Source organism: Protopterus annectens, chromosome 15.part0 (genome assembly GCF_019279795.1).
Source record: "Protopterus annectens isolate FY-2018-M chromosome 15.part0, PAN1.0, whole genome shotgun sequence".
NCBI lineage: Eukaryota > Metazoa > Chordata > Ceratodontiformes > Protopteridae > Protopterus > Protopterus annectens.
The window spans coordinates 363203587-363229235 of record NC_056749.1 but is presented as its reverse complement, the minus strand read 5'-3'; the positions used below and the strand labels follow the sequence as shown (position 1 = coordinate 363229235).

At 42.1% G+C, this 25649-nt stretch overlaps 1 protein-coding gene across 1 annotated transcript in view; it reads left to right on the top strand.

The window, feature by feature from the left end:
- Nucleotides 1-25649, top strand: part of CHRDL1 (chordin like 1) — a gene marked incomplete in the record, with an annotated part of 1250701 nt that overhangs the window by 503005 nt on the left and 722047 nt on the right. Inside the window, 1 exon segment of the mRNA XM_044057267.1 lies at nucleotides 13911-14085. Within this exon segment, the coding sequence (XP_043913202.1) occupies nucleotides 13911-14085 (175 nt within the window).

The window sequence follows — 25649 nt, the reverse complement described above, 5'->3', positions numbered from 1 at the left end:
GGACAGCGGACTACCCCAAGTGTTAGGACTGCAGCAATGTGGATCTTCGAACATCTACATTTATGGTAGGTACAAAACTGTACTTTTTTTCCCCTAGTAAACATATGAACTATTCCAGTAAGTTTATGCCTTTCCTTGGTCATAGAAGGGAGACCTATAGCTTGCAAGGGTAATATGAGTCTACCTGTGGTTATTTGGACATGGAAAAGCTCAAGCACATCATCTTGTTTGAAAAGCCTTGTGGTATGATTATTTTTGATGTATATCAAGACACCTCCAGCCTTAGTCCCTATCTGTGCATTAGCTATTTTAAATGTGTGGAATACATTGTAGCCCTGCACTGCTGGGGTGCTATCCATGGCTTTTAAACCATGTTTTGGTAACTGCACAAGCATTTGCATTCTCCGAGGTTTAAACCATGTCTTGGTAACAGCACAAGCATCTGCATTCTCTGAGGTGAGAAGAGCTTGGAAGGAGTGGAGGTTCTTGTTTAGGCTCCTGATATTGACACCTTTATCTTTTCTATGATTGGTTTTACTATGTCAGAAGTTTTGTCAGTTTGGTATTGCCTAAAAAAGACCACAATGGGGAAGAACAATATTTTATCTAATATTCAAAAGCCTAGAGGGGAGAGATGCAGACTATCCCTGAAAAGCAGAGTGTCTGTTCACAAAGTGTACCCCCTTGGAGTGACGCCAAAAACTAAGCCAAATATTAAAGTCAGTCATCTTTTGGACATATTGTAACATCACCCTTGAAAAAGCCAAGTGCTAGCTTGATATCAAACCTCCTCTGAAACAAGACTGTAGAACCAAAAAAGCACAGCACATTAACTGAAAGAATACAACCTTTAATGACCAAGTTTAGCGCTTTCTTCCCACTTTGTAGGGACTTCCTCAGGACAATCGATTCACCCCCACCCAGCCTTTAAATAACACATCAATTAATCAACCAATTAATTACACAAAAAATACATAAATTCAATTAATTGAGCAAACATTACAAACATAATACATTAAAAAATGTATTTATAACAAATATTATCTATTAAACTATAAAAATATTTTATCCTGAAATATTTTTCAATTTTAAAACACATGAGATGGCAGCAGCCTCATAAATGCCTGGGTACTCAGTTGCGTTTAAAAGCAACTGCCATTTTAACTCACTTATATGCAAATGTATGTCCATATTTCTTCCGTGGGAATCCTTTATTTGTTGAATTACTAAGAACTTAAATTTGTGGTCAGTATGTTCTCTAATATGCCTCCATAATGCATTAGTCATCCTACCATGTCTAATGTCCAATAAATGTTCAATTCTGTTCTTAAAATGCCTACTGGTTTTCCCTACGTAAAATATGGGACATTGTTGACACTTCGCTACATACACCACATTGAGACTACAACAGTTGTAATGCCCATTAATAAATATAGGTGTTCCATTTAACTTATAACAGTCACTTGTTTCCAGATAATGGGGACAGAATGTACACATCCTACACTTAAAATTCCCCTTTGCTCTGTTATTGTAACTGCTACTTCCTTTAGCACTTGTCTCCAAAATGCTCTTAAATGGTCTATCCTTCCTATAAACTATCTTGGGTAAATTACCCACTCTCTGCCCTACATTTGAGTTGTATTTTAAAATTTCCCAGTTATTTTTAATAATTTCTACTGTATCATTTGCATCCAAATTAAATGTGGTAATAAAGCTCAAACTATAATCATTATTTAGTCCTCCTCCTCCAGTATTGTAAGACATTACACCAGTACCATCCCCACCTGCAAAAATTGGCTTGTATATACCAACCATGCGCTTATGTTCAACTTCTTCACTGATTTTGACTCGACTCCTGTGGATACCCTCTCATGCTGAAGAGTTGCATAATGAAATGCAACTCATCAATAAATTCAGTATCGGAGGTGACCATCCTGGCAGTCTGAACCATCTGCCCCTTTACTATTGATTTTTTTCTGATGGGACGGGTGCCAGCTGTCGTATTCCAAATACAAATTTGAAAAGGTGGGCTTTCTATAGATGGCTGACATCAACTTTTTCTCTTCTATTTTTAATGTCAAGTCACATCTAAATAAGAAATGTGTGTTCCACTGTAAGAATATATGAACTTTAAAAAGTCCGCTTACAAATTAATATACTTAAAAAAAAATTGTAGTTCTGACTCAGTTCCCTTCCACACAACAAACAGGTCATCCAGAAACCAAGTATAATATTAGATCTTAGATGAATATATCCCTTCCATAATAAATTGCTTTTCCCAATGGGACATAACATAATTAGCAAAAATGGGAGCACAAGCTGGCCCCCATTGCAACTCCTGTTGGTTGCTTATAATATTGTCCTTCGAAATAAATTATTTTTTAGCACAACTTCCATTAGTCCAACACATTTGTTTATTTGATCTTAGTCATATAAGCCTGTCTTTATTAACTGGATTTCAAGTTATTCCAAACCCTCCTGATGGGGTATAACAGAAAACAGGTTGCAAACATCAGTGGTAACCATAATAATACTTTCATCTATTATCATCTTATCCAACCTTTCCAAAAATTGCCATGAGTCTCTAGTTATATAAGGAAAGGCCATCAACCCTTTTTGTAAGTTAATATCCAAGAATTTACTAATAAAGCAAGTTTTTGAACATTTGCCATCCACTATTGGCCTAAACTTAGGGGCTGTTTAGTCCTTTATGGGTTTTGGGTATTTGGGTACCATGGGGTGTTGATTCATCATATACCTAAATTCATCTTCATTTATTTGTCCCTGGTATAACATCATCCAAAAATAAATCTATTTTTTGTATGATATGTGAATCTCATTCAACGATGCTTCCACATAAGTACCATCCATTAATAGGACATTCATTCCATTTAGGTAATCCCTTTATCCATAATGACCACTCTGTTACCCTTATCAGGCTTCATTGTTTCTATACTAGTGTCCCTAGCCAAATCACATAACATTTCTTCCTCTGCTTTTGTTAGGTTGCTGACATATTTTTTATCCCTTTTTTTATATACCTGTCTGATTTCCTTTTCACTAACTTTTTCATACATTCTTATTAAATTGTTCAAGGGGGGATTAAACACACTTGTTTTTTTAAGCCTGTGTCCCTAATGCATGGTCACTGTCATTAAACCATACTTTAAATTCAGTTTGCGCGTAAAACATTTAAGATCTATAAGGGTGTCCGCTATCTTTCCCCTCCTACTGGGAGCAAAAGTGAAGCCTTTGTCCAAAAGGTTAGCATGCTGCAGACCTATTGTCCTACCTGAATAATTGTACAATTTGAAATCTTGGGCTTCATTAGAAACTATACAAGGCTCAAAAACAATTGCCAGTTCATCATAATTATCAAAAGGATATATCGCTGCATCTGAATCCGGGCATACATTGCCTAAAGCATTGCTCACACACATTATCATTATATTCCACATTGTTTTCACTTACTAAATCAACGTTTTCATCAGTGTTAAACATACCATCAAAAACATGAGCCCTAGTGTTGAAAAAACAGTTGTTAGCTTCCTGAACAAGTCCAGCATCATAATTAAAGCTTGTATAGTCATTGTTAACACTTACAGCATTCATAAGTGCCAAAGCCATGTCCATTAGTTGTTCTGCAGCCGACGCCTTCCATTATTCGTTCTGGCCCCCTGCACTACATAGTCCCTGTATGTTCTCCCTGAAAAATGGGGCTGCTGTTCTTTATTCCTCAGCCTTTCGGAATGCCTCACTCCATCATCTGCTTGATTGAACTGCTGGGGACACGTGCATTGCTGATGATGTAACCTCGTCTCTGAGGTCACTTCTTCAGGTAACTCACTATTGGCTCCTTCACGACTGTTGACATGGGAACCTACTGAATATGGGTATGCATTCTTTTTGGAATACTCGTTCATATCCCTCTTAATTTTATTCATCTTCCGCAAGAAAATAGTAACACAAACACTGTCCACAGGGGAGAAAACATTGGTGTAATTGGTTTTATGTCACTCAAAAGACAAATCATCCTGTGTTTGTCTATTTCTCTCCACAAGTTCTTTATATAGTCTATCCATTGCTAGGATGTTGTATTTTACCATCAGTTTCATGGGCTCAATTCCCATCTGATAAAACACGCAGTTCATTCAGGAGGTCAAGATTACTTTCTGCACCATTGGGATATTTCCATATCTGTAAACCTTGCGGTATTTGCTCCGACTCTATATTCCTTTCAAGATATGCAATCTACATCTAAAGCTTCTTTAAAGCCAGCATATCTTTTTAGAACAGTTTCAATTTCTTCATTAAGGTCAGCAATTCATGCTGAGTGGACCCACCCACTCCCTCTTTCAAAGTGCAAGTCAAAACCATTGATGTGAAATTCTTCAATCTCGCCTTCATTCTTACTGATGGGTTCAGAGCCAAACATCGGCTCCAATTCGGCCAAATTGCAAAGCTCGAGGTCTCAACAGCTCGAGGCCAAGCCCTATACCACAATACACCACTACATTCCCCAGATGTAGTTTGCCACTGCAACTGATCGGGTGTTCTTTACAGCTCTTGGCCGTTTATTGGATAGGTAAGTGTGAATTTATAAAATCTACCCTTTTTCTCTCTATATAGTGGTTAGTAGTTCTAAAAATGTTGGCTGCTTGTCCACTTGGACTTGTATCCAGTTAGATAAGTTTTCTTAGTGTGTTAAGATTCTTGGGCATGGCCGTGTTATTTTAGTAAGGTCGTTGGCCTTTTGTGATAGTTCATAGCTCTATCCCAGCCTGGTTAGGCTTGCTGCAGTTTTTTGCACTTACTGTTAGCCAGTTAGGCTCTTGTTAGTTTTGCTGCTATTATAACTAGTTTATAACCGACAAGAAGATATATATATATATATATATATATATATATATATATATATATATATATATATATATATATATATATATATATCTTTGTTCAGACTTATTTGGATTTACTGTTTTTGAACCAAAATGTCAGAAAAGGCTAAATCGCGATTTAAGCGCTGTCCCAAGTGCAATCAAAAAATGTCAATAATGGATGGCCATTCCACTTGTGTGTACTGTCTAGGGGAGGTACACTTGCAGCAGGTTTGCTCCATTTGCCATGGCTTTAGCTCCAGGGTTTTAGCTGAGAGAAAGTGTAAGTTGGTTGAGAGGAGCTTGATTAAAACAGCCTTCCAGTCGGATTTGAACTCTGCGTCCAGTCAGCCAAAACCATCTTCTCCTGCATCGTCATCTGGTTCAGCACCGAATGGCTCTTCAGTCCCAAAGTCATCTAAAAAGGCTACGGTTTTGGCCCGACTGCCATCAGAGCCGACCGTTCAGGTTGCTGGTAGGAGCTGGTCCCCAGTTCTGGAACCGGTGTCTCCTACCTTGAGGTCCCCGATTCTGGGGTCACTTGCTCTGTCAGTGGTATCCTCTCTGGCTTCAAGACTATCCAATTCAGGTGTGGACTGAGTGGTACATTGACTTCTACAGGACCCGGCGCTTGCAAAAATTTGGTTTCGACTCTCGTAACTTCGGAACCGACAAAGTCCTCTCCTATTGTTGTTGCTCCTCCTCCGACTCGCACTCAGACTTCAAAGCCAGAGGAGGCCTGTCAGTTGTTGATGGAGCTGTTGGTGCCAGCACTCACCTCTGAGCTGTCTGTACCGACCTCCCTGATATCCTATGCACCAGCTGTGGAATTTGGGAGCCGACACACTCCTGTCGGCTCCGAAGGGGGGGGGGGAGTCGAACCGATATGTTCTGAATCTTCCACTTGGGGTGTCGGCACAGATGAATTTGGCTCCTACCTCGGGCTCGAGCCGGCGGTTCTGGTGCGGGAGGAGTCCTCTGTGTCTTCGGACCCAGGTGCTTCCTTGCATCAGAGCCATGGGGCTTTCGATGCCATGAGGAGGGCTTTGTCCCCCAGGACTTCCACAACCTCTGATATGGCCACCTCCTCCAAAAAGGTGCCTGCTTCTTCTCCACTACCACAGGTTCACCATAAGCATAGGGACCCAGAGCCTCAGGAAATCCCCTTGGGAGGAACCCTGCTCTTCAAAGACTTCCCCAGAGATTCCCACTGAGGAGGTCCATCGGAAGAGGCTATGTAAGAGGAGGCATCTAGATTCCTCTCAGGAATCCATCACGTCGGACACCAATTTGGAGGAATCTGAAGGGTCCCCCAGTCCCCCTCTGAGGATATTTCCTTCGGGGATATCCTTGAGATCCTTGAGCAGAGGTGGGACTGGTAGCCCCAAAACCCTACCGAGGATGAATCTGTGCTCCTGAAGGCTTTCAGGTCCCAATCCTCCACCTCTTGGGTGTCTCCGCCCTTTGATGAGTTAATGGATCTTTTATCTCGAAAGGCATGGGAGTCACCAGATTCTATGGAGCCTGTTCCTAGAAGGCCAAACAAGTACATAGCACCCCATGACAAGGCCTTTTTATCTAGACCCATACCTGTTGAAGCCATGGTGATGGTGGCAGCCACTAAACAGGAGATGTCGGAGAATTCTACGTCTGTTCATCCTCCTAATAGAGAGTCTAGGATAATGGACAGATTCAGGAAGTGCATGTTCAGTTCTACGACTTTTACACTTTGGTCTTTGAACTACTGGACCCACTTCACCCGTCTACAGAGAGATCTCCTCAAGGAGCTTGGAGATGCTCTCCAGGGTGCAGTAGCCGACTCGGTGATGGACAAGGTGACATCTTAGCTTGCTACCCTCAATTCCATTGTAAACTCGTCCATGTGCCTTGTGTCTTATGCAGCTGATGGAACGAGTAGGGCTGCGGGTACAGGAATTGCTCTGCGGAGACATTCCTGGATGCACCTTTGCTCTTTTGTGGAACCCTTTAAGTAGTTTGTGAATGCCCCTTTTGATGATTCCTCCTTATTTGGACCAAAAGTAAAAGAGACCCTCACCACATGTGAGCAAGACAGTAAGACTCTATCTGCCGTTGGAGTCTGTTTTTCTACTCCTACGAGACCTTATCCAAAAGGTCAATGGGGTGGGAAGATGTGGTTCCATAAGACCCAAGGAGCCTTCCTGAACTCACAAGGTGAAGCCTCCTCTAGGGGCAAAGGGGGGAGGCAATGGTGGAAGACACCTATGTGGCAGAGGGGGTCTGCAGAGCCAGGTTGACAGGGATCAGTTCCTTGGGAAACCCTATCAGCGCTCCTGAAAGGAGCCCCCAAACTGTCCTGCTCTGGAGGCAGTCTGGGGACATTTGTCTTTGTACTTAGGCACCTGGCTAAATATCTCAGAAAACCGATGGGTACAAAACATCATATCCAGAGGATATCCCATCCCTTTTCACTCTTATCCCAGACCAACAAAATTAATCCCAGATGTTCCACCCAGTCTACGGGATGTGGCATCCGTAGAGGTCCAGAAACTATTACAAGAGAGTCATCCAGCCAGTTCCAGCAGACCAACAAGGATCCGGAACTTACTCCAGGTTCTTTTTGGTGCCAAAGAAGATAGAGGACTTGAGACCTATTCTGGACCTCAGCAGGCTCAACAAATATGTGGTGAAGACGAAGTTCCAGATGGTCACGCTTCAGTCCATTGTCCCGTTTTTAGGGAAGGAAGATTGGATGTGCTCTATCGATCTACAGGATGCGTACTACCATATAAAAATGGCCAGGCCATCCAGGGATATTCTGTGCTTCTGGCTGGGAGCCAGTCATTTCCAGTTTAGGGCACTGCCCTTTGGTCTCACTACAGCCCCCAGAGTGTTCACCAAATGCATGGCAGTGGTCATAGCTCACTTGAGACATTCAGGAATTCAGGTGTTTCCTTACTTGGACGACTGGCTCCTTACCGCCCCCACCAGGCATCTGCTTATTTGGGCAAGGGACACTACCAGGGATCCATGTTCACAGCTGGGCATTATGATAAATTTAGAAAAGTCTGCCTTATTGCCATCGCAGCATATAGTCTTTATAGGAGCAGACTTAGACACGGTCAGCATGTCCCTGAAGCTCCCTCCCGAAAGGGTTATTGTCCTCCAACAACACATTGTGGATCTCCTGTCAAAGTGAAAAGTACCAGCATCACAGATTCTCAAACTGCTTGGCACGATGGCAGCAGCAGTTATTGCAATAGCCCTTGCGAGATCCCACATGCGCATTCTTCAATGGCTGCTTTTCACGCAATGGACCTTTCAGGAACTACCCTTAAATAATCTAGTTTTGATTACTGACCCTTGCAAGAAAGACCTCCACTGGTGACTAAAGTTGGAAACAGTGACTGTGGGCCACCCATGTGTTCTTCACTCTCCAGTCACAACGGTGACCACAGATTCCTCCCTGATCGGGTGGGAGGGGCATTATTAGGGACAGACAGCCCAAGGCACTTGGCAGACTCACGACTCATTTTCACATAAACGTCCTGGAGATGAGAGTGGTTCTTCTAGCATTGCAGGCCTTTCAGGACTGTTTTCCCCTAGGCACAATTGCAGTCCAGTTGGACAACATGTCAGTTGTCTGGTACATCAGCAAACAAGTAGGAACCAAATCCTACCCCTGTGTCAAGAGGCTCTGGGAGATCATGGAATTGGGCAGAGTCCACTCAGCGTTTGCTGATTGCAATGCACATCTCGGGGAAATCCAACATAATAGCAGACAGACTCAGCAGAGCCATTCTGCTACCTCATGAGTGGTCTCTCAAGAACAAAGTAGCAGAAATTATTTTCCACAAATGGAGCTTGTCTTGCTGCAACCTCTTTGCCACCTCCACAAACACCAAGTGCAGCAACTACTTTGCCCTGATTCCTCAACAGGGTCAGCCACCGAGGGACGCTCTGGTCCATGATTGACCTCCAGGACTCCTTTATGCTCCCCCCCCCCTTTCCGCTAATCCCCAAAGTATTGCAGAAAGCCAGTTTCCTGGGCAGGACACTCATCTTAATTGCCCCTTATTGGCCTCATCAAATTTGGTTCCCCTTTCTGAAACCTCATCTACTAGAGGACCTGTGGATCCTGGACCCAGTGCTGGATCTGTTCACCCATTCATTAGGAGCTCTTCATCCCTTTCTTCAGTCCATCAAACTGACAGCTTGGCTGCTCCAATTCCCAGAATAGCCATGTTCCAGAATCTTTCGGAAGAAGCACGACATATCCTTTTGTCGTCACACAAATCATCTACTAGGAAACTTTACCCTCAGTAAGTGGAAAAGGTTTTCCATTTGGGCACAACAGAATAATTTTGACCCTTTCCAGGCATCTATAGCTGATATACTGGAATTCCTAAGTAAACTATTTAAAGAAGAAGCTGCAGCAGCAACCATTCGAGTTCAACTCACTGCTATTTCTAATTTTCATTTAGGGGCAGCCGAAAATGGTATCACGTCTCACATGCTGGCCAAGGCTTTTTTGAAAGGTACTATGCACTTAAAACCACTGATCAGATTTCCCACTACTCCCTGGAATCTAAATCTAATCTTTTCCAGACTTATTCTTCCACCCTTTGAACCTTCCTCTTCTTGTGAGCTCAAGTTTCTTTCATGGAAGACTATATTCTTAGTGGCTATTACATCGGCATGCAGAATTTCAGAATTGCAAGCCCTTTCCATCAAACCATCCTACCTAGTATATCATAAATATAGGGTTTCCCTCAAGATGAAGCCATCATTTCTACCCAAGGTATGTTCTGAATTTACACTGAATCAGACGATTGTTACCCATCTTTTTCCCTAATCATTCAAACCAGCTGGAATATATGCTTCACAAACTTGATGTGCATAGACAACTTTGATTTTATTTGGACAGAACAAAAGATCTCAGAAGGGCTGATCAGCTGTTTGTCTCCTCCTCAGATTCAAGAAAAGGTATACCTGTGTCCAAACCTACCTTATCAAAATGGCTCTCTGTATCTCATTTATCTACAGTAAAGCAGGTATTGCATTACAGAACAAAGTCAAGGCTCATTCTACAAGGGTGGTTTCTACTTCTGCAGCCTTCTTGGCCTATAGATTCTATTTGTGCAGCTGCTACCTGGTCAAATCCTCATACTTTTATATCTCATTACAAAGTGGACAAGGCCTCTAGGGACAGAGCTTCGTTTGGGTCTGTTGTCCTGAAACAGGTACTCCCGTGAGCCACCCAAGATTGTGGTGCTGGGAACGCTACCCATCAGTAAGAATGAAGGCGAGATTGAACAACTTCACATTGAGAAGTTATGTACTTACCATAACGTTCCATGTGAGTTGTTACTCTCGCCTTCATTATTGCGGCCCTCCCTCCTACCCCCTTCCTATGTTTGGAAGCACAAGCGGTATCACTTGGTTGGTTTTGGTTTTCTTGGAGACATTTCCTTTTACCCTGGATGTATGATTTTCTCGAAATCTGGGATAGGTTTCTACTCTGGTTGGCAGCAAACAAGATCTGGGTAATGTAGTGGGGATAGGGCTTGGCCTCAAGCTGTTAGAGACCTCGAGCTTTGCTATTTGGCCGAATCGGAGCTGATGTTCGGCACCAAACCCATCAGTAATAATGAAGGCGAGAGTAACAACTCACATGGAACGTTATGGTAAATACATAATTTCTTATTTTTCCAGATTACCGACTCATTGTTAATAGCAGCAAAGTCCTTAATACTCAAATTCTCCACATTACTTGAATTTGAGTCATGTACTAGCTGAACTGCCTGTTCAGGTTAAGAATGTTGTGTTGGCTAGGTTAAGGGGTAGCCTAAGCTACCAAAAATGTTAGCCAAACTGGTTGTTTTGTCCATTAATACTTTTATTTGAGTGGAGTGTACAGCCAATTGCTGGTTAATCTGCTGTAACAACTCCATAAGGTCACCATTAGTAACTGACCCTTCCATAGCTGTGCCACACCAACTAAAACAAACCTCCTCTGAAACAAGACTGTAGAACCAAAAAAGCACAGCAACTGAAAGAATAAAGATTTTAATGACTAAGTTTAGCACTTTCTTCCCACTTCCTAGGGACTTCCTCAGAACTATCTATTCACATCCACCCACCCTTTAACACATCAGTTAATCAATCAACCAATTAATTACCCCAAAAAATACATAAATTCAATTAATTGAGCCAACATTAAAAACATAATACATTAAAAATGTATTTATAACAAATACACATCTATTAAACCATAAAAATATTTTATCCTAAAATATTTTTCAGTTTTAAAACACATGAGATGGCAGTAGCCTCATTAATGCCTGGATACTCAGTTGCATTTAAACACAACTGCCATTTTAACTCACTTATATGCAAATGTATGTCCATATTTCTTCCCTGGGAATCCTTAATTTGTTGAATAAGAACTTAAATTTGTGGTCAGTATGTTTTCTAATATGCCTACTTAATGCATTAGTCATCCTACCATGTCTAATGTCCAATAAATGTTCAGCAATTCTGTTCTTAAAATACCTACTGGTTTTCCCTACATAAAATATGTGACATTGTTGGCACTTCGCTACATACACCACATTGAGATTACAACAATTGTAATGCCCATTAATAAATATAGGTGTACCATTTAATTTATATAACAATCACCTATTTCCAGAATATGGGGACAGAATGTACACATCCAACACTTAAAATTCCCTCTGTTATTGTAACTGCTACTTCCTTTAGCACTTGTCTCCAAAATCGATAGTAAAGGGGCAGATGGTTCAGGCTGCCAGGATGGTCACCTCTGATACTGAATTTATTGATGAGTTGCATTTCATTATGCAACTCTTCAGCACGAGAGGCTATCCACAGGCGTTGTTGCGTTAAATCAGTTTAGACATTAAACATAAGCGCATGATGGGTATATGCAAGCCGATTTTGGCAGGTGGGGATGGTACTGGTGTAATGTATTAAAATACTGGAGAAGGACTAAATAATGATTATAGTTTGAGCTTTATTACCGCATTTAATTTGGATGCAAATGATATAGTAGAAATTATTAAAAATAATTAGGAAATTTTAAAATGACTCAAATGTAGGGCAGAGAGTGGGTGATTTACCCAAGATAGTTATAGAAAGGACAGATCATTTAAGAGCATTTTGAAGACAAGTGCTGAAGGAAGTAGCAGTTACACTTAAAATTTCCTTTTGCTCTGTTATTGTAAGATGTGTACATTCTGTCCCCATATTCTGGAAACAGGTGATTGTTATAAGTTAAATGGTACACCTATATTTATTAATGGGCATTACAATTGTTGTAGTCTCAATGTGGTGTATGTAGCGAAGTGTCAAGAATGTCCCATATTTTATATAGGGAAAACCAGTAGGTATTTTAAGAACAGAATTGCTGAACATTTATTGGACATTAGACATGGTAGGATGACTAATGCATTAAGTAGGCATATTGGAGAACATACTGACCACGAATTTAAGTTCTTAACAAATTATTAAGGATTCCCAGGGAAGAAATATGGACATACATTTGCATATAAGTGAGTTAAAAAGGCAGTTGGTTTTAAACGCAACTTAGTATCCAGGCATTAATGAGGTTGCTGCCATCTTGTGTTTTAAAATTGAAAAATATTTTAGGATAAAATATTTTTTTGGTTTAATAGATGTGTATTTGTTATAAATACATTTTTAATGTATTATGTATGTTTTTAATGTTTGCTCAATTAATTGAATTTATGTATTTTTTGTGTAATTAATTGGTTGATTAATTGATGTGTTATTTAAAGGCTTGGTGGGGGTGAATAGATTGTTCTGAGGAAGTCCCTACGATGTGGGAAGAAAGTGCTAAACTGTCATTAAAGGTTGTATTCTTTCAGTTGCTGTGCTGTGCTTTTTTGGTTCTAGCTTGATATCAGCCTGGGGCACACAGTCCAAGAGGTCCACCATGTGTCTGTTCATATAGTCCTGGGACAGAGTCATTCTGGTACTTGCAATCCAATGACCTGAGTGCATGCATGATTTGGTGGATCCTGGTCCCTGATGACCATGACTCTCTCCTTACTTATCCTGATCAGTAGGCCAGCTGCGTACCTCACAATGGTGTCTCCTATGACCAAACTTTTGGGTTGTGTGATGGTTTGCCTTAGGGGCTTAGACGTTCAGATAGTGTAAAATGTGGCAGTATGTGTCATGATTGGCTGAGTTTTTACTGAGTGCTCTGGATGTTACTGAGGGCATGTTTTAGAGTGGTGTGTTTGAAAGGTCTTTGTGGTTTGAGGAGATTACATTTAAGAGCCTCAGCATCTGTGTGTCTGGTCCTTCCTGTGTGAGGTGGCTGTACTATGCATCAAACCTGCTTGATATTATAGGTGCTTTTGCTTCAAATGACTTTACATAGCCACATCTCTCACATGCCTTATCCATTTGTTGGAGAATTAGGTGGCTGTCCGTGTATATGAGGCAATTGCTGCATTGTCTCAGGATGCCTATATCCACCAAGCTAGCTGCATAGATAGCAGGAAAATTCATGTCCATGGCTACGAATCCTTTATTACATGTTTTACAGGTTTATAGCTGGCTAACTTGTTTGCTCCGGGAGTGTAGTTTCCTATCAAGACTGCCTAAGATCAAACTTGTAGAGAGTGGGTGCTTCTTTAGGGACTTTTTCAGTATGGAAGTTATTGCTGACAATTTCTTGTTGGGGCTATTTCTTTCTCAATGTCATTGCTGATAATTTCCTTTTGGGGCTATTTCTTTATCAACATGTCTGATATTGTGTTCATTTCACATGCCTTTATTTACTTTTTTCCCCTTTCAGTTGCTCCTCTTCATGTGAGCTTGAGGTATACAGTGGTCATAAAAATTTTGTGCACTGTCCTAATATGGCATGTCAGTTTAATACACATTTCTGTGTTTTTTTTTTTTTTTGACAAAATGGCTATGCATTTTGTATACAGATTTATTTCTGGAAAATATACTGGTTGTCACTGACTTTTTTTTTTTTTTTTTTTTGGTTAATAGAGACACTCACAGCATCGCTCTCACTATGAACTTTCCTCTGGTTCTGATAAACCAATAATCAATCACCCAAGAACACCAAGTGTCAAGAGCCAACGTGGATTGCTTGTTGAACCTCAGCCAGGATCTGGGACAATAGTGCATATCGTCATACATAACAAACACAAGCATGGGCGAGGTAACATCCAACCCAATTTGCGTAAACTCATTCACACCCAGGTGTGACTTGTCTGCATAAATTTGATTGTTCAAATACTGTATGCTATTTACCTGAGAGAGTTGCTTGCCATTGCTAAGGAAACATGGAAAGAGGAAAAGACAGTATTTAAAAGTATATATTATATTCATAAAGTAGCAGAAAGTATTTTAAGAACCAAGCCAACACGGGAATAGAGAAAGGAGATTCTGCCAGTAGGGATGATTGCAATTAGAAGTACCAAGAATAGGCAAGAGGGAGGTAGAATTTACTGGAGAAAACTGGTAAAGGAATTGAGGTACTGGGAGCAAATAATTAGAGGGGGAAATGTAATGGGAAGAGGCCAAGGATATATTTGGACTGCATGTTAGAGACTGCCTTCCCTATCAAGGATTGATATCAGAGGTGATGGTCAGTAAGATTCATAAAAGTAACAGATTTAGCAGAAACCTTAGGAAACTGAATAGTATTTCTTAGTTTGATAGCTATTCAGTTAACAAAATTAATGAGTTGATATAGAGCCTGGAGAAGGCAACAACACTAGATTTGATGAAGGGACTGCAGATACCACTTATCCACTCTTCCAAAGAAAAAAAAACAGATTTTATAACATCTAATGGTGTATTTCAGTACAGGTGTTACCCTTTCACCTACATGCAGCCACAGCCACTTTTCAGAGGCTGAGGATAAAGTAATGATGCCCCATTCACATTATAGAGCAGCATACATGGATGAAGTGCATATTCATTCACAGGACTACACATCTCATGTCCTCAAGTACAGGCTGTGGTAGAATCCATAAGACAGACAGATTTAACTGAAATTCTAAGAAAAGTAAACTGGGTATGGTGAAAACTAACTACTTGGGGTACCTTATGGGAAGAATAGTGGTAAAACCCCAACTAGAAAACTTAGTGGCCATAAAAACTGGCCTGTACATTCTACTAGGGGATAGAAGAAGGTTTACCTGGCACTAGGTTGGTACAATTGAAGATTCTGTCAAAATATGTCTTCTGCCTGCCCTATGATGTCACAAGGGGCAAAAGCTCATATCAATGTGCAGTTGTTTCTTGAAGCAGATGGGGCGTTTAATGAACTAGAACAGAACCTTTCTATGAAACTAGTGTTAGTAAGCCCTGATTTTACTAAACAGTTTATCTTGTATTCTGACATATCGCAGGTGGTTTTAGGGGCAGTACTATCCCAATACATTCAAGATGAGATTTACTGTGTGTGCTGTATGTATCAGCAGAAAGCTGAGCAATACAGAAAGGAGATGCTCTGTAGAGTACCTATCACTACAATGTGTTTTCTGTTCAGAATACTTTTTGTTAAGTAGTCAAATTGATCTAAATGCAGAGTTGTGTGGTAGGTACTATTCGTAGGTTCATAGGTAGGTACTAGGCTATTGACCCTAGGGCCTATATAAGCCTAGACAAAAAGGTACCCTGGCTTTCGCCACCCAAGAAAATTATTTTCCTGTGCCCCTGTCAGGCAGAGAGGCAGAGGTGATCCCCGGGGTGAATTTCCTATTTCCCATCCAATCATCAATATTTTTCTTGAGTGCTAATGAGGAGCTTTGTTTGATATAGATAGGTAGTTTGTTCCAGAGTATGGGAAGTCTCTGGGACAGGACTCTATCCCTCCAGCATGTTCTGTTTATTGTGGTGACAAGGTTTAGGTCCCCAGAGTATTTAGCTCGGGGGGGATTGGGATTTCTTTAAGTGGAGCATGTCCAACAGCTCTGGGTTTGACACAGCTTTGTATGGTAGGCAGCGATCGCCTCTGAGTAGGCGATATGCAAAAGAGTAAAGCTGGAGTTTTTTTGAGATGCTCTGTGTAGGGCATCTGTTTGAGGCCAGTAATCTTCTTTGTGAGGTATTTCTGTGGCCTTTCCAGTTGTTGAAGATGTCTTCTGAGATGCATACCAAAAGGGGCATTGTACTCTATAATGGGTCTAATGAGTGACAAGTAGAAGGGAGCAATGACCTCTGTTTTCTTGGATGAGAAACCTTTTGTGATCGTGTGCCACGTAGAAGGATTTCCTGACTACTGTGGCGATGTGATTATCAAAGGAGAGACTACTGTCCACCTGTGTCCCAAGGTCTCATCACACTTTGTGTTAAGTAGACTACCTCCTATGTGGTAGCTCATGGGTACAGAGTTTTTATCAAAGGGGATGACAATGTACTTTTTGGCATTGAGCTTGAGGCCATGGCTTTGACACCAGGCATCTGTCTCAGTGAAGCCCTTTTGTAGGATATCGTTAGGAGTTCCAATTATGGCTCCTAGTTTGCAGTCATATGCGAACTTCGTTAGCCAAAGACCTTCTGTGTTAGCTTGTACTTCGGAAAAGTCGATACCAAACGAGAGGACCCAGGACTTAACCCTGTGGTACTCCACTTGTTACTGGTCTGAAGTCGGAGTTGGAGTCTGCTACTTTCACAATGTGGGTTCTGTCAGTGAGCCAATTGAAAACCCATCTTGTGACATAGGGATTTATACCTAGTTTAGTGAGTTTATCTATAATTCCAGAGTGGGGGATGGTGTCAAAAGCCTTGGCGAGATTTAGGTAGGCTGTGTAAACCACCTTACCCTCGTCTACGGCTTTGATGACTGCTTCAAAGAAGTCTATCAGGTTTAGGAGACATTATCTGCCTTTTACAAACCTGAACCAGTTGGGGTTCAGAGTTTGGAGATTACCAATGTCTTTGTTTATAAGTTCCATGGCCTTGCAGACCAGGCTCATTTGGCTAATGGGGCGGTAGTTCCTGGGGTCCATGGTGGCTCCCCCTTTGTGCAGTGGGATAACTGTCGCTGTGTGCCATTCAGTGGGCACAAAGCCTGAGATGAGGCTATGATTGAGCATGGTGCTTAGGTAGGGTGCCAGTTCATTCTGTAGTTCATGTAGAACGCAGCCTGGGATGTTGTCAGGTCCCATGAATGCTGTCTTCTTGGCTTTGGAGAGTGTGTTTTTTACCTGTGCAGCCATGATTATAGGAACTTTGCATTCTTCTGATATAGAGATGGGCCCTTTAGGGGGTGAGAAGGTGGTAAATTTAGCACTGAACCTATCTGCCAGGAGTTTGGCAATATCAGTTGGTTCTGTATATTTAGTGCCATTGTGCTGTAACTCAGAGCAGATATGAGTGTTGCCATTGAGATTCTTGACATAGCTATAGAATGCTTTGTGGTTGACTTTAGAATCAGTGACGATTTTGTTTTCGTAACTAGCTTTGGAGGATTTTATGAGGGATCCCAGCTTTTTACTGAGGCTGACCAGGGAGTTCCTCCAATCATGGGATTTTACTCTTTTTTGCAACAGTTTCTTTCTTCTGTTGTAGAGTTTGTTTATGACAGGGGACCACGAGATTATCTTCCTTTTTTTGGAGGATAGCATCTTAGTTCTGTTAGGGATAGCACGATCCATGCACTCGTGTAAGTGCTTATAAAGTGCATTTGTGTAGGATTCAGCAGTCGTACCTCTAATACCCCTAGGCTGATAGGAACTACAAGCCAAGTAAGTTTGAAGACCATTTGTTACTTGCCAAATGCTACTCTTCAGATGTGCCTCCACTTCCAGGAAGGCAAAACTTGTTAGACCAGGAATGAGCTTTTACAGCCCATACAGTCATCAAGGTTAATCTTAAAGGATGTAAGGGTGCTACTATCATTAACATGCAGGTGTAATTTGTTCCAGGGATGGGGTAACTATTAGTGGCTAATAAATCTAACCCTACAGTGTAATTTACTTATGCTGGTGTAAGCTCAAATCCTTGGACTGGATTCTTTTATAGCTATTCATCCTGTGAAAGTATATCAGATCCATTAGAGTGGGGTCTTTGATGTCATGAAATGCCAAGCACAGATCTTTTTAAAGGAATCTGTGAAAGACCGAGTTTAAGGATAAGACTTCTAGTCTGGCTTGGTGGGTAAACGTCTTTAGTTCAGTAATCTTCATTAGTATCCTTTGGGGCATTCCTAGCTGCAAAGTATGTCTGGCTAGGTACATGCTGAAAGGGACTTTGTGCTCAACTGTTCTATTTAGGACTTCCAAGATGGCTGCACACTGATCAACAGCTTAACTTCAACTCTCCCAGTGTGAAAACATAAACTGAAAAGAAGGAATGCCATTGAGACTGTCTTTCAGGGGTAAAATTCACTTTCAGTGTGTGTACTGCCTGGATGCCACCAAAGAAGAAATTTAGAAAGCCTAAAAAAAATCAATCAGAAAAGGTGGAGAGAAAACACTACCAGGGAAGGATTCTGCAGCTCTTCAGCAAAAAAGCAAAATAAATCAAAAGTACTGAAGAGGTGAATAAAATAAATAAAACTTTAAAGGAATATATCAACAGAAATAACAAAAGGCTGAGAAAATGAAAGAAGCTTTAACTAGCTGTTCAGATGAACTAATAAAACTGCAAAAAGCAGAGGATGAAATGAAAAAAAAATCTGTCAGTATAAGGCTTCTCAAGCTCAGCTTTTTTAAAAAAAAATAGAGTTAGAAGGCAGAGTACACAGAGAAAACCTGAGAGTTTATGCTATATCAAAGAAACTAGAATCGACTGTATTAATTTTATAAAAGTACAGATAAGCAACTGGACTGGTGCTGCACAAAAGTATTTGTTAATTAAAAGAGCTTATCAAGTGTATGCTCCAAACCTGTCCATGAGAAAGCAGCCAAGACCTATATTATATTCATAAAGATGCAATCATACCAGCAGAAAGAGCTGATTTTGACAAAACTGTGTCAGAAGAGAAACATATTAAAAACTGGAGACAGCAGAAGGCTTGTGGAAAATGATTATTGACTATACACTAGGCAGAAGAGAGACAAATTTATCCTAGCACTAAGGGAATATTGAGAGTCAAGTGTGAGATTCAAGCTGCTGTATAAAGCTGTCTTCAGAATATTTTTCATGGAGGATCAAAGACATTTTGTTATGCAGAAGAGACTAAGGGGGAAATAAAAATGTTTATCCAAAAAAGTGAGCTAGCAAGCAGCAGGGGACGCTGTTTCTCATTCTTCTGTCAGTAAAGTGCATAGAGAGACTGACAGTGAAACCATTTCCAGTGTTCCAAAGGACAATGCTTGAGAGAGAGAGAGAGAGAGCAAGACAGCACAGGAGTTGACGAAGAATCAGGAGTACCTTGGACTTGAACTGGAATTTGATGTTGGGTGATGGAGATGAATAGGAAAAAGATCAGCAACACCGAAATTAATGAATAAATGGGAAACTACACAGTATCGAATCACATTTGCAAAATATGGCTTTGCAAGGAAAAGTGACTAAGAAAGACGACTTGATTTGATAAACTTGTGGGTGGACTGTAAAGCATATTTATTTATTTATTTTATATACCCCCCCCCCCCGATTCGTGATTAATGTTTGGAAGGGACACTAAAATGGGAAAAAAAAACAGCAATTGAAAGTAAAACAATTGATCTGTAGTCCTGCGTCGCTTTCATTCTTACATATGGGTTCGGAGACTATCCTTGGCTCCGACTCGGCCAATTACAAAGCTCAAAGTCTCTTAGTTGGCTCGTGGCTAGGTAGGTATCCCATAGTGCATTAGTGCAATCCCCAAATTTCATTTGCTGCGTCTACAAGTTCAGAAGTGCTTCTTTCTTGGCCGTGGCTAAGTTAAAATTTTTTCTCTTTATTATCGATTTACCGATTATATAACTAGTTATCTTATTAGCTAGTGTTTAGTAGTGTTAGTAGTGTTTAAAAGTGTTTTTTTGCTCTTTAAATTAGTTACTGGTTCAGAACATTTTGGCCGTTGGCCCTTGTTCTCGTTTTGGTATCCTGTGTGCTAGTTTATATTAACCTTGGTATTTCATAGGTCCGTTTTAGTTGGGACCTCGTTCTCTCACTTATTGTGTGTGTGTGTATGTATATGTATATACACACACATATATATATATATATATATATATATATATATATATATATATAATATTGTGTGCAGTGTTTTTTGAGCCTTGTTAGTTTTTCTCTGTGGGCCCGCATTTATATCAGAGCTCTAGTTTCTAGACATCTATAGCTTGCGTGCAGTGTTATTTGCTCTATACTTTACCTGCTACTAATTTTCTGGCTTTCCTATGACTTAGCCTACTTAGCTAGGTCTGTTTAAGTTAGAGGACCTAGTCCTCTGCCATATTTCCTTTTCCACAGGGCTAGGCCCATTTAAGTTAGAGGACCTAGTTCTCTTTACTCCCTTTGTGTGTGTGTGTGCTTGTTAGGGCTAGGCCCGTTTAAGTTAGAGGATCTAGTCCTCGTTGTGCTTGTGGTGTACCTGCTGTATTATATAGCTAAGGCAAAAGCTACACTTAGTTCAGCATGTCTAAAGAGTCGAAAAAATGCATAAAGTGCTCCCAGAAGATGTCAATTACAGATGGCCATAGTAATTGTGTATATTGTCTTGGAGCAGTGTATCAGAACCTCTTCAGAAACCATCCAAACTTGACAAGACTTCTACCTCCTCAGCTCCACTGTCCACGAGGCCAGTTGATGGCACTGCAGTGTCTGCCCCAAGCCCTACGGAGCAGACTACTGAAAAATTGTATCGGAGCCGGTCCAGAGATCCTTTGCCGGTCTCCCCAACCTTAAGATCTCCAATTTTACAGAGATCCAGATTGCCTACCCTGTCATCCAGATCCTCCAAGAGCCTGTCAGAGGAAGATGTGGAAGAGAGTAAGTGCTTAGACTCCTGAATTCATCTGCTTTGCCCAAATTGCTGTTGGCTCCAACCCAGTCGGTTCTGGAGCCACCCAAGTCCATCCTCCCTGTTGTGGTTTCTCCTCCAAGCCGTGTTGGGCCTTCAGAGCCAGTGATTTTGGTGCCACTTGTTGTGGAATCCTCTGTTCCAGCTTCCCTCGTGGCTGTCTCGGAGCCGAGTTCTGCTCTGACACCTTCGGCACTGTCCGTGGTGTCTAGGAGCCAAAGCTCACTGGTCGGCCCCAACAGGGACACTTGGACCCGAACCTCATCAGTTCTGAGTCTCCCTCTCGGTGCGTCGGCTAGGGTGAGCTTGGATCTTACATCCATCTCAGAGCCGGTTGCTCTGGAGTTGATGACTACCTCCGTTTCCTCAGAACTGCGGCTGTCTTTGGAGCCAGAGAGATCTGCTTTCGAGATGAGTGTGTTGTCTCACTCAGCTCCACACAATGGTACTGATGCTCTCCCCTCAAGCAACAACCTCGGTCTCAGCACCTACTCTCTCTCTCGAAAGCAGAGATCCACAGCCTCAGGAGCCCCCATTGGGTGGCCCCCAGTCTTCCGAGACCTCCCCAAAGTATCATTCTGAGGAGACCCCTCAGAAGAGGACATGTAAGAGAAAGCATGTAGACTCCCCAGATGAGTCCATTACTTCGGATACTGACCCTCGAGGAGTCAGAAGGGTCTCCCAAGTCTTCCTCTGATCTTAGAGATCCTGAAGCAGAGAGGTGGCTGGCCCACTGTCACCCCTTCTGATGAGGAGTCAGTGTACCTGAGGGATTTCGGGTCTCAACCTTCAGCCTCTTGGGTGTCTCCACCTTTTGATGAACTATTAGACCTGGTTAGTCGGAAGGTGTGGGAGACTCCTGATGCCATGGAGCCAGTTCCCAGAAGACCCAATAAATGTCTGTTTGCCCTGAAAGAGAAAGATTTTTTTGTCCAAGGGTGTGCCCGTAGATGCCATGGTGGTGGCGGCGGCCACTAAGAAAGAGCTAGCAGAGACTTCATCTGTCCATCCACCAAATAAGGAGTCTTGAACGATGGATCGATACGGGAAGTGCATCTTTTCTTCAGCGGCTTTTACTCTCAGATCACTGACCTACCTCACACATTTTACTTTGCTTCAGAGATCTTCTCAAAGAGTTAGGAGATGCTCTTCAAGGTACATCTACTGAAGGAGTCCCTGAGAAGGTGTCTGCTCAGTTGTCCACCTTGTATTCCTTTGTGAACTCCTCCATGAGGCTGATCTGTGCAGCAGATGGAGCGAGCAGGGCAGCGGGTTCAGGAGTTTCCCTTAGGAGACACTCCTGGATGTGCTTATGTAATTTTGTGGAGCCTTTCAAGTCTACCTTTACCAACACCACCCCCTTTGATGGTTCTTCATTGTTTGGACCGAAGGTAAAAGATACACTCACCAGGTGCGAACAAGAAGGGAAAACTCTCTCTGCCATGGGAGTACGTTTTACTACCCCGTCTAGACCATATCCCAAAGGTCTGAGAGGTGGTAAGATGTGGTTCAAGAAGTCTGAGATATTTCCCAGATGCACAGGGTGACTCCTCCTTCAGAGGCAGAGGAGGAGGAGCTAATGGTAGACATCGCCCTAGAGGCAGGGGGGGTCCACAAAACCAGGGAGGCTGCGATTCATTTCGAGGCTGTCCATATCAGCGCTCCTGATGTGGGGCCTGGCTGCATTTCTCTGGAGCCAATCAGGGGTCACCTATCTTTGTATCGAGAAGCCTGGCTAAACATCACCCAAGACAAATGGGTACAAAGAATAATCACCAGAGGTTACTCCATACCCTTTTCTCTTCCACCCCACACTCCCAAGAAGATCCTGGATGTTCCACCCAATCACAGAGATCAAGCAACTGTAGAAGTTCAAAAGTTGCTTGCAAAGAGAGTCATCCAAACCATCCTCAGACCAGATAGGATTCAGAACTTACTCCAGATTCTTTAGTGCCAAAACAAACAGGAGGCCCATATTAGACCTCAGCAAACTAAACAAATCCGTAAAGAAGGCCAAGTTCTGGATGGTGACACTGCAGTCTATAACTCCCTCTGTTAGGGAAAGACATTTGGATGTGCTCCATAGACCTCCAAGATGCATATTACCATATAAAAATGGACAGAGAATCGAGGAGTCATTTGCACTTCCGGCTGGGAGCCAGCTATTACCAATTTCATGCTCTGCCCTTTGGTCTCACCTCCACCCCCAGGATGTTCTCCAGATGTATGGCATTTTATGTAGTGACAGATCACCTGAGACGTTGTGGATTCCAAGTGTTTCCGTACCTGGACGACTGGCTCTTGACCACCACCACCAGGCACCTACTCCTACAAACCAGAGATTCAACCATCCAGCTCTGTTCCCAGCTGAGGATTACAATAAATTGGGAAAAGACTGACCTATCGCCCTCTCAATTTGTGACTTTTATAGGCACAGAAATAGATGCCATCGCCATGCTAGCTCGTCTGCCTGCAGACAGAATTCAAAACCTCAGGCAACAAATTCTAAGTCTATTTCCTCTACAGAAAGTCAAGGCAAAGACAGTGCTGAAACTCTTAGGGACCATGGCCTCCACCATAACTCTAGTCCCTCTAGCCAGATTGCACATGTGAATTCTCCAGTGGCTTCTATCTTCCCAGTGGTCCTTTCAACAACTGCCTTTTTCTCACCATATCTTCATACAGAGTATTGCAAAAAGGACCTTCGTTGGTGGATTCTACCCAATCAGCTGACAACAGGCATTCCATTCCTTCCTCGCCAACCCGTTGCTACTGTGACCACGGATACTTCACAGATAGTGTTGCGGGGGGGGGGGCATTATCTAGGCAGGACTGTCCAAGGCACATGGCAAGATCACGCGGTTCACCTGCATATCAGTGTCCTAGAGATGAGAGCAGTGCTTCTAGTGTTGCAAGCACTTCACGACTTTCTTCCTCTAGGGACAATAGCAATCCAATCGGACATGTCAATGGTATGGTATCTAAACAAGCAAGGAGGAACCAGATCTTACCCCTTTTGTCGAGAGGCTATTCATGTTTGGAAGTGAGCGATATCTTCCCAACGCTTTCTAGTAGCAACACACATCCCGGGGACAATCAATGTGATAGCCGACAAACTCAGCAGGGCAATCTTGATGCCTCGCAAGTGGTCTCTGAATCAGGAAGTAGCGCAACAGATCTTCTGCAAATGGGGACAGCCTTGCTGCGATCTCTTTGCCAGCCCGATTAATGCCAAATGCAGCAGCTATTTCTCCCTAATCCCCCCTCCAGGGGAGTCACCTGGAGACGCACTCGTTCATGATTGGCCTCTGGGACTCATTAATGCATTCCCTCCTTTTCTGCTAATATCCAGTGATACAGAAAGCAAAGTTATTGGGAAGTAAAATGATCCTCATCACTCCTTACTGGCCTTGACAGATTTGGTTCCCCTTTCTCGAGCCTCACCTACTACATGATCCATGGACTCTGGACCCAGTGCCAGACCTCTTGCTACACATGTCAGGCTCCCTTCACCCCTGCGTCCACACCCTCAATTTGACAGCATGGCTACTCCAATTCCATTCCTAGTCAGGCTTCATGATTTTTCACCTGCTGTGACCCACATCCTTAAGTCTTCGCATAAACTTTCCACTAGACAATTATACACTAGCAAATAGAGAAGGTTTACTATCTGGGCTAAAGAAAGGAATGTGGATCCTTGCACTGTTTCCATCCCTATGGTTTTAGAATTTTTGTCTGAACTTTTCAATCAGGGTTCTGCTGCTGCCACAATTAGGGTCCAGTTAGCAGCGATATATAACTTTCATTTGGGACAATATGAATCTTACCTGATGTCCCACAGACTGTGTAAAACCTTCCTTAAAGGCACTACTTTGCTGAGACCTCCCTTTCATGAACCAGTATCTCCCTGGGATCTGAACTTTGTTCTGTCCAAACTAACTGCACCACCCTTTGAATCCGCACATTCATGCCTATTGAGGTTTCTGTCCTGGAAGGCCTTGATTTTAGTAGCCATCACATTAGCTAGACGAGTATCAGAGTTACAAGCACTGTCTATTAAGCCTCCTTATTTGATTTTCCACAAAGACAGAGTTTCCCTTCATACAAATCCTTTCTTTATCCCCAAAGTTTGCTCTCAAACTAATTTGAAACAAACCATAGAATTACCTGTGTTTTTTCCTAATCATTCTAACGCTGCAGAATACAAATTTCGCCAACTGGATGTTCACAGGCAGTTACCGTTCTACCTTCACAGGACTAAGGAACTTAGAAAGTCAGACCAGTTATTTGTATCCTTTTCTGAATCCAGAATAGGTCTGCCAGTCTCTAAAGTGACCCTATCTAATTGGATTTCGAGCTGTATTTCCTTAATTTACTTATCCAATGGGAAAACTCTACTGTTCAAGATTAAGGCTCATTCTACATGATCCCATTCTACATCTGCTGCCTTCCAAGCCAGGGTTCCAGTTGATAGTATCTGTGCGGCAGCAACTTGGGCTACCCCTTATACCTTTATTACTGATTACAAATTGGACCTGACCTCAAGGGGTAGACCCTACTTTGGTTCCACGGTACTCAGGAGTATTTTCTCATGAGCCACCCAAGAATAAGGTGCTAAGGACGCTGTCCCATATGTAAGAATGAAGGCGAGATAGAACTACAGAACATAAAGAAGTTATGTACTCGCCATAACGTTCCATGTTTGTAGATCATCTCGCCCTTCATTCTTATGAACCCACCCACCAACCCCCGTTCTGGAAGGATCTGGAGACAGGATAGACTTACCTTTGTAGGGTGGAGACCTTTCATTATTGTTG